The sequence below is a fragment of the Anolis carolinensis genome, unplaced genomic scaffold (assembly GCF_035594765.1).
Source record: "Anolis carolinensis isolate JA03-04 unplaced genomic scaffold, rAnoCar3.1.pri scaffold_10, whole genome shotgun sequence".
Classification (NCBI taxonomy): domain Eukaryota; kingdom Metazoa; phylum Chordata; class Lepidosauria; order Squamata; family Dactyloidae; genus Anolis; species Anolis carolinensis.
The window spans coordinates 15,676,301-15,686,176 of NW_026943821.1; the positions used below are offsets into that span (position 1 = coordinate 15,676,301).

A 9,876-nucleotide genomic window follows, 5' to 3' on the forward strand; every position below is an offset into this window, starting at 1 on the left:
TAGGACAGAGATACAAAAATGCCAGGCTTGTTTGGAAGCAGCAGTCATGTAGTTCAGGTTTCACTGGCCTCGATATAAAGTGAGGGAGTACTGGTTCCGAAGCAAACCACCAAAGTCCCCAGCAGTGAGGCGGCAATCATGTACACAGTACACAAAGTCATTCCCAGTAGCTTTATTTAGACCCAAGCAGGAAAGGGAAGAAACAGCTACTAGTGTATAAAAAAAACAAAACATAGGGTAGGTTTAAAAAGACAAGGTAATAATAATCAACAATTCTCATACAGTGGGCAAAAACAGCATCCGCTCCAGAGTTCATTGGAATCTGAACAATCGGCATGATGCACTATGAGGATGGGTAGGGAATAAACGTAGCAAAGTAAGTTATAAGTCTCATACAACCAAGAACTGAGAGCAGTTTCCTTCTTTTTAAAATTAAGTCCGCATCCTAGTGTTGATATTGCTGCTGAATTTATTGGTGTTGGGCTATGTTCAGCCTGTGTGATGTCTCAGAAGTGCTAAAGAGAGGATAAAAAAATTAGTAAACAAGCAAGAATTTTGTACATATTCTGGGAGTGAAGACAAAATAAATAAATAAAATGAAACACAGTTAAAATGTTTTCTCAAAGCAAACATCTTTTCCAGCAATTCTCTACTGTTTAAATGGGTTCCTTCAGTCCCACATATGTAATCAACAACAGGTATTCTGTGATTTGTCCCATAAAATCATAGTGTAGTGGGCTTGGAGTGAAATGCAGTGAGACTCTGTTCATGCATTCCTCCCTCCTTCTGTGGTGCAGCTGTGGGAAAGAGTTCAGAAGCATTTCCTTCTACTTTTGCTTTCATGCAGCTTGTTGGTTTCACACTGAGTTGTTTCTCACAAACCACTGTTAAAGTTAACCATAACAGATGGTTTAGTATGTTGTTTTAACACTGCCAGTTTTCTTGCCTGCAAATTGGAATATTTTCTTGGGAATCTAACTCTCCTGGCTTGTTCCCAAAAGAAATGTTTTCCTATACCCACTGCGGAAGACAACCAATTTAAGTAGCCCAAGAGTGCTTATTATACTAAAGATCTAGGGTCTTCTAGATCAACTATGGACAACATGTGGGCTTCCTGAAGATTGTCTACAACTATCACCTATCCAATTGTGAAGCACACAGGGACTAGTTATGCAACAATATCAAGATAACCACAAGCTCCTAATCACTATGCAAACCCAAGAGAAAACTGAGCTCCTTGTCAGGTCAGATTCACTAGGTCTGAAAAATTCCACACTACCAGCTCTTATATAGATAGCTTCTCTGGAATGAAGCAGAAGCTGTAGATCCTGTCAGTAAAAATGGTAAAAACGAGTATATATCCTTGATTTTGTACTTTCTCCTTTTACCAGCCTGCAATGTGAAGAAACGTGACTATATTCCTGTTTTTGAAAAAGGAAAAATCATAGCTGAATAACACAGAGGAAAGTTTTCTTTATGCATGGGGTAGAGAATAGGGGAGTACTTACATTTCTGTCTCGCCACCCTGGCCTACTGGGAATGTCAGTGATATTCTGGGACGCATTGGTGTTTGACAGGGATTTCCTGCTGTTGAGAATGTGCACAACAGTGCCAAGAGCTTCTGACAAATCTTGTAAAGATGTACCACTCAGCCCATACAGTGTGGACGCTACATAAATGTCAAAACAAATTTATTTAGGGTGCTGTTCAAATACTTAAATTCTTACCTCCTGCCATCCTCATTAAGTTACTAATCTCTGTATGATCCTTACATTTACTTCACCTCCCACATCCTTCCTTTTATATTGCTGCAGTGTTTTGTTTTGTTTTTTGAGTCAATGTGATGTAGTGGTTTAAGCTTGGCACTAAGACACCAGGTTTTTTTTCCAACAAAAGGAGCTTCAAAGTGTGACTATTATGTGAGGAAGTACAGTAGTTACCTTGCGTTAGTCTGAGCTCTTCACGTATAGTATCCAACTCAGCCTTCAACATGGTGCAGCTGGCACAAGATGGTAGCATCCTAGGATCAGATGGGCCATCATGTGTTGTGTCACCACTGCCATTTCCGCTCCAGGGAGAATCAAATAAAATGTCAATGCTGCCACTGAGTGATGGTCCATCGACCTCAGGAGACATGTGGCCATCATTTTCACGTTGGGAACCCGGAACATTGCCAACCTTGTCAAAAACCAATCGAGAAGGCCCAAGCTCAGCTGGTCCCTTCTGTTCACTCAATGGCTTAGGAAAGAGTATCCCATTCAGAGCTTCTGAAACTCTGCCACTTCCATCAATTTTGGCTCCTCCATCAATCTGATTCTCTCCAGTGACAGAAGCATTATACTTTGGAACAGATCTCCCCCGAGCTTTTGCCTTCCCACTTTGCTTTCCTGCCACATAACTTGGCATTTGCTTTAATTTTTCACTAGCATCCATTGCCTCCTGCTCTTCTACGTTATTTATCAGCTTCCTTTGCTTTGTTGATGCCTCTTCATGTTCTGCCTCCTGTTTGGGTACAACCCGTTCCCTTGGACCTGGCTTTGGCCTCTTCCTCAGCCGCAGGTGAGCTTCTGTACCTGAAGATGGAGAATAAGTTTATCTTGAGAGACCTGCCAGGATACAAAAATAACAGATGGGCATGTAGTTAAGGCCCTAGGCTAGGAATCAGAAGATCTGGATCCCTGGACCACAGATAAAGCGCAACTTCACTCTTCCCTGAGATCACACTTTCTTACCTAACACCTTTATGAAGATATTAATCAAGCATAAAAGATGCTGAATTATCTTTAATTCATCTTAAAATTGTAAAAAAAAATCCTTTACATTATGGCCCCCTTAACAGATGCTTTCTATGCTCTGATCCCACAATAGTTCCAATCATCCCAGTGTGAAGAGGACAACGTAGAATAATTTGAAGCTCCATATAAAATAATTTCTCATTTTCTAAATATGACTGGCCAAACTGCCAACATCCAAGTGGCATTTAATGAAATAGTGAATTTACAAACATCTTTCTCTCAATCTCAAAGATACAGGATCCCTTGGTATTCATGCCTATGTTCACCTGAGAAATTAGTCCTTTATAGTATGAAGAGCACAAAGGAGATTGAAGTTCACTGGAATAATAGCATCCGCTTTCCCAATGAAGACTACAGCAAGTGAACCTGAAAAGATCAAGGATGAGGTCTCATCTATCAAATTAAACCCTTAATGCAGTCTAACAAACAAATCCTTACCATGAGAGTCAACCCTCCTAGGCTTCTCCTGATTGTCTTTGATGCAGGATTGTCTCTGATTCTCATCTAGTTCTTCGTGGGAGGGATCTGTTCCTATGTCATCAGATGTCATTCGTGTCTAGAACCATAAGAACAACACACCTGTATTCAGTGCTTGCAGCTCCCCTTTTCAGCAGAAATGTGGTTGGACTGCAACTCCTAGCACTCCTCCACCAATGGTTGTTCTGGTTAGGGATGCTTAAAGCTTCTAACCAACAACATCTGGAGGGCTGCCCTTTGTTCACCCCTTCTGCATTCATCAAAAAAATAGAAACTGTGACCCAGACCTATGGTTTATCATTAGGGACCTGAAATTCCAGACCAGCTCGTTCTAAGTGACTTTTTGAATCTTAACAAGACAAGAAGGTGAATCCACACTGTAGAATGTAGTTTGTCACTTTAACTGCCACAGATCAATTACAATTGGGAGTTGTAATTTGGTGCGGCACCTGCACTCTTTGGCAGAGAAGGCTAAAAACTGTGTAAAACTAATTCCCATGATTCCATGGCACTGAGCCATGGCAGTTAACGTGGTGTCAAACTGCATTAATTTTGCAGTGTAGATGCACCAAGAGTATATTCTACGATGCTTCTGATTTCTAAGATTTCATCTGGAGTGATTTGGTCAAACAGAAAGATTTGTGGTTTCATATTTCCTCCCACCCACTTCCAAACAAATTTCTTTGACTGTGATCTTACCCGGTCCCGCTGCCTCTTTGACTCAAAGTGAAGCTGAAACCTTTCTGCTAGAGCCACAGCCTCCTTGCCATTTTCTGGCTGACATTCACGAACCAAGGTCTGAATCTCCTCGGGGAGAATGTTCAAAAACTGTTCAACAACCAGAAGTTCCATAATCTGCTCTTTGGTATGAACCTCTGGCCGTAGCCATTGGTGGGAAAGGCGCCACAAGCCCCTGTAGACCTCTTGGGGTCCCTCTGCATCCTGGTAGCGGAACTGCCTGAAACTGTGGCGCTGGGTCTCTAAATCTATGTCTATTTCTAATGCTTTAGTGCAGCTGCTGCCACAGAGTTTCTGTGCTTTGCTGTGCAGTTGGTCTTTCTTTTCCAGTTCTGAATTTTGGTAAGACTCATGTAATGGATTCATAACAGAGAGAGGTGCCTCTGGATTATCACTTTTCCCAATTGTTCCTATGTGCCCTGCAACAGGAAACTGTCTTGAGCCTGTTGGCAATTCTTGGCATTGGTCTCCAGGAGATTGCTGAGATAGCAGCCACCTCAGTATCTCTTCAGCAGTCCAGTACTGCACTTCGGGGGGCACCTTCACTGCTCCTCCAAGTGCTTCCTTCACTGCAAGTCTAGTCAAGGCCTTCCCTGATCCTTCAGCTTGCATTATTTGTTCTAATAAAGCTTGTAGCTGTGAGCCAGGACCTGGAGTTGGTGTTGTTCCTACTCCAATCTTTGTAGACACCTGATAGTTGTGCAGAACATTGGTGCAGGCAGTAGAGGTAGGACTGGGAGGAGGTCTCTGAGTGAGTGCCTGGATAAGCTCAGTTTGTTTCTGGAAAAGCTTCTCAAAGAGCTGGGTTTGGAACTCTCTATCCTCACGGCGCATGTCTTTATCATGTGCAATGAACTCTGCTAAACTTTGCTTCTCCTCTGCCCGGCCGGCAACCTGTCTCTGCATTTTCTGCAGCTCCAACTGATGTGAATGGCTGTATTTCTGGGGCTGTCCCCTTTGGTAGCTGGACTGCCCTTCCCCCTGAGCTTTTTGCTTTCGGGTTCGAAGATGGGGACGTTGATCAAGCATAGAGATGAGATGTCTTGGTGCAGGTTCCATCACTATAGGAGAGGAGGCATCTATACGGAAGGCAATGAAAACACTGTGAGTAATCAGAGTAAGGCAAGTGTTGGTACTCAAAGGATATAAAAAAGAACCACAGCAGGCAAGTTTGATCTATATGGACTGACAGTTGATTCAGACTTCAGGGAACACAACCTGGTATGTTCCTCAAGAATTAACATCACATCAGAATTCAAGTAAGAGGGCATATTGAACTGTTGGTAGCTTTTTGCTGCAATTATATATTAGCATATATTGGGCACGGGTGATTTTGTTTCTATTGCTGGTCTTTAGAATTGATTTTATAGGGTATATTGATGTCGTTAATTTCATCTGCATAACCAAGGAAGTAAAAAAGTAGATCAAAATTTATGATAGATTATCAGGTGATTTACAAAAGATCAGCTGAGGTAATCTAATTCCCTTTGTTTAAGAATAGTAAACTTTTTGGGTGGATGTGTGTATTGTTCTAAATCAGACTGCTTAAGCAAGGAAGTGAGTGGGTGGGTTTCGCAACTAGATTTTTGAGCAAAGGATCAAAGGCTGTTGTGGTTGTACAGAAAATGCTTTCTTCTTTGTATATAATTTTTTTTCAAGCAAGGCCAACATGGTGGGACTATTTGATTATCAGACAGTGAAAACAGATTTTGTAAAAGGCATTAAGGACAAAAGGACTGGGATTGGGACAAAAATATCTGGCCTTGCAAGATATATAGGAAGTTTTCTCAGCAGAGCTGGGGAGGACCCAGTGCTTGAGATATATCTATATGGGTAACTGAAATATAGGAAAATGCAGCTCAGGAGCTTTGAAAATGTTTAAACACAACAATTATTTCAAATGAAAAGAACTAAGTACATCAACCCCTCATTTCTCTTTCAGCAGTGGCTCTGTTGACACAAATCTAGGCAAAATGAAGACGGGAACTTACCAAGCTCAGGCGATATTTCATCTTCTGATTCCTCTTCCTTCACCTGAACTGGAATGACCTGGATCTCACTGAAGGCATCCTGAGACTCTGCCTGGACAAAGCTGAATTCATCAGTCCCTTGACTTTCAGAGGCAGCAGCCGGTGGTAACCAGTGCCCAGAAGCTTGAGGACCCCAACGCTCAGAGATGCTGGATTGAGCTCCCCAGGGCTCAGATAGAGAGAGGACTTCCTGTCTGTCTGCACTGATGCTGGACCCCTCACCGACCTCTGAAGGAAAGCCTGGCCTGCAGTTTATATATTGTGTCATTATCTGGTCAATCTCATCATAAAATGGGCACTTGATGGGCGGCCGCCCCACCAAGTTATTTTCTTTAGCTTTGCGGTAGGCCACTTTCAGGCCTTTCATTTTTTCTCGGCATTGGTCCCCAGTTCGGTAAATGCCCATTTCTGCAAGGCGTTGAGAAATACCATCATAGACCGCACGGTTTCTCCCATGAGAGCTCAGATCATGAGTGACCGCTGCCTCAGTCCAGAGGGCAAGAAGCACCTTGATGTGCTCTGCCGGCCAGCTGGCGGCCCGCTCTTGTGGCCTATCACGCCTCATTGTTGTCAAAGAAAACTGGAAGATGAATTTCAGTAGACGTTTATGCACCAGAGGAAAGGCTCACAGGAGTCCAAGCACCAGTGACCCATATGCAAGAGAACGAAATGTAAATGTGATGCGAGTCAGGGTTCTCTGATGGAGCTGACCCAGTTCCATACACCATCTGTACAAGCTTTCAAAATCAGGTGCCTGCACAGCCACAATATCTACATCTTTCCTTTCATGCAGTAGAGGACTCTGTAGAGGCAGTTTCCAAGCTCATGGAAATATTTCCTGTAGGGTGAAAAGTTGATTTTACAAAGACTAGTGGTAATCCAACAAAAAATCATGCACACACACACACACACAGAGAATTTCTGAAAGGTAAGATAACAAATGCCTGCTAAATCAACATTGTCCTTTCCATTAAACCAAAAAGATACTGACATTTCTAATAAGTGCTTTAAAAATCCTGGATGCCCAAACTATGACACTGGTGTTAGGAATAGCAAAAGTTCCCCAGTTGCAAGGAGTTTGGGTTAATGAATAGTAACTGACCCAACATCACCCAATGAATGTCAAAACCTTTGCATCTATTTATTACAGTAGAAGCCTTCAACCTTTCTAGCTCCAGTAACATATTTTTATCTCAGCCTGCAGGGTTCACTGTTACAAATGAATGAATTGTTTATTGTACCAGCCATAGGCCAAGACATCAGATAATATACAACCTTTAAAGTACAATAAGCACTTTCCAGTATAAACATTAAAACTTATTCTATATACTGCACAATGATAACATTATAGTAGCAGTGACATGATAACAATAATAAGTCTGATTTGTATCATCCCAAACTATCCATTTCCACTTCTAGCCAGTACAGTTACATTTTTAAAGGTGTTTGTGTACACAATTCCGCCTTAGACTAGAAAGGAAGCAAGCACAATTCTAGGCTGCACTGACAGAAGAATAGTTTTCTAGTTCCACTTCAGTGAAGGTGACCGCTCTCATCTCCAGTATTATATCCACGTCTTATTGCCAAACATTTTGGAAAAGGTTGCAGACAAATGGAAACAAGTACAAAGGACAGCAACAAAGATGGTCAGTACCACTGTCTTCGGATGAAACGTTGAAAATCCTAGGTTTTTTTCTATCTAGAACTGACTGATTTATATCTTAACATGGATTACATAGAAAAGGGTGAAAACCTGTTTGTCCATTCTGGTGTACACTGCCATATACAGGGTAGTTCAACGCAGAGAAGAACATATAGTTCAACGCAATGGAGTTATAGAACTTCAATATGCCAATGATAATGTAGCCTGTACGCATTAAGAAGAAGACCTACAAGCCATTCTAAACACCTTTGCAGAAGCAAACAAGAAGCTCGGCCTCTCATTGAACATTGAAAAAACCAAAGTGCTCTTCCAGCAGTCACCAGCCAATCCCTCTGCAATGCAAGAAATACAGCTTAAATGGTGTAACATGAGAAAATGTTAACCATTTCCACTACCTTGGCAGCCACCTCTTCACAAAAGTCAACACTGACATTTCAACACCGCCTGAGCTCTGCGAGTGCAGCATTTTTCCGAATGAAGCAGAGTGTGTTTGTGGATCGGGACTTCCATAGGGATATCAAGGTGCTTGTTTATAAAGCTATTGTCCTCCTAACCCTGTTATATGCCTGAGAAACATCGTCTGTCTACAGATGTTAAAGTCAACTCCTGGAACGATTCCATCAGCGTTGCCTCTGAAAAATCCTGCAAATCTCTTGGGAGATAGGCGGACAAATATCAGTGTGCCGGAAAAAGCAAAGATCAGCAGCATTGAAGTGATGCTCCAATGCCATCAACTCTGCTGGACTGGCCACGTTGTTCAAATGTCCGATCACCATCTCCCAAAGCAGTTACTCTACTCCCAACTCAAGAACGGAGAATAGAATGTCGGTGGACAGGAAAAGAGATTGAAAGATGGGCTCAAAACTAACCTTGAAAACTGGCATAGATACTGAGAACTGGGAAGCCCTGGCCCTTGAGTGCTCTAGCTGGAGGTCAGCTGTGACCAGCACTGCTGTGGAATTTGAAGAGGCACGAAAGGGATAAACGGGCCAAGAGGAAGGAGCATCAAGCCAACCCTGACCAGGAAACCAATGTCCTCACAGTGGAAGAACATATAGGTCAAGAATAGGGCTCTACAGTCACCTACGTATCCAACGCCAAGACACAACACTTGGAAGGCCATCATACTCTGACAATGAGGGATTGCCTAAGTAAGTACAGTAGAGTCTCACTTATCCAACATTTGCTTATCCAATATTCTGGATTATCCAACGCAGTCTGCCTTTTAGTAGTCAATGTTTTCAATACATTGGGATATTTTGGTGCTAAATTCGTAAATACAGTAATTACTACATAGCATTACTACATATTGAACTACTTTTTCCATCAAATTTGTTGTATAACATGATGCTTTGTTGCTTAATTTGTAAAATCATGACCTATTTTGACGTTTAATAGGTTTTTTCTTAATCTCTCCTTATTATCCAACATATTCGCTTATCCAACGTTCTGCCGGCCCGTTTATGTTGGATAAATGAGATTCTACTGTATAGTTCAACACAGTTCATAATCCAGAAACTGGATTATATTGCGGTGTGGATGGAGCCTGAATCTGGATCAAGTCACAGCAGGCTAGGCTTGGTTGGACATGAGACATGCCTTCTCTGTGATCAGACAGTGGGTTGAGGTCCTTTCCCATTGCTAGAGTCCTTCAAGCAGAAGCCAGGCAGCCATGTATTGGCAATCTATGCCCCTCTTCTCTCCCCAAATGGGATACCGAATTGTATTTCTATCTTCTCACACCTTCCTTGGCAACCTGGGCCCGAACCTTCTCCTCAGGTGCCTTGATTCCTGAAGCAAAAGGGCCTGGGAAGGGAAGGGGGTGATGCTCTTGGGTGAAGGGCAAACGGGCACCGCCACTCCCTCCGCGGAGAAGGAGCCCCGAGGCCCATCAGCCCCGTCTCCCCCTCCTTCCCCATCCATTGAGGGCCCCTGAGGCCAGCATCCGCCCCCCAAAAGGCAAGCAGACCCAGACAGACAGACAGACCCACCTACCTGCTTGTTAAAGACCCACCACCAAGGGAGGAGTCACTTAGGCCTCGAACTCGTACAGCAGCCAATCGGAGGAGCCAACGAGCTTGCCCTGGCCGCATCAATGGCTCCTCCACCTGTCAGTCAAAGGGAAAAGACGGGGCGGGTCTTTAGGAGGAATTCTTTCTCTGCGGGCGATCCA

The 9,876-nt window shown here is 43.0% G+C and overlaps 1 protein-coding gene across 2 annotated transcripts; it reads right to left on the minus strand.

Annotated features, from left to right (window-relative positions):
- Positions 1-157: 157 nt before the first annotated feature.
- LOC100552289 (uncharacterized) lies at positions 158-9,817 on the minus strand. Of its 2 annotated transcripts, XM_003227669.4 has the most exons (7): positions 9,699-9,817; positions 6,002-6,878; positions 3,972-5,089; positions 3,234-3,351; positions 1,941-2,573; positions 1,509-1,669; positions 158-515 (listed from the first exon to the last, which is right to left on the minus strand). In XM_003227669.4, exons 2-7 carry the CDS (start codon positions 6,603-6,605, stop codon positions 507-509), a joined length of 2,643 nt encoding a protein of 880 aa, XP_003227717.3. In that variant the 5' UTR covers positions 6,606-6,878; positions 9,699-9,817; the 3' UTR covers positions 158-506. The 2 variants fall into 2 exon arrangements, with proteins under 2 accessions (XP_003227717.3, XP_008119140.2); XM_008120933.3 differs by having other exon boundaries at positions 158-1,669.
- Positions 9,818-9,876: the final 59 nt, after the last annotated feature.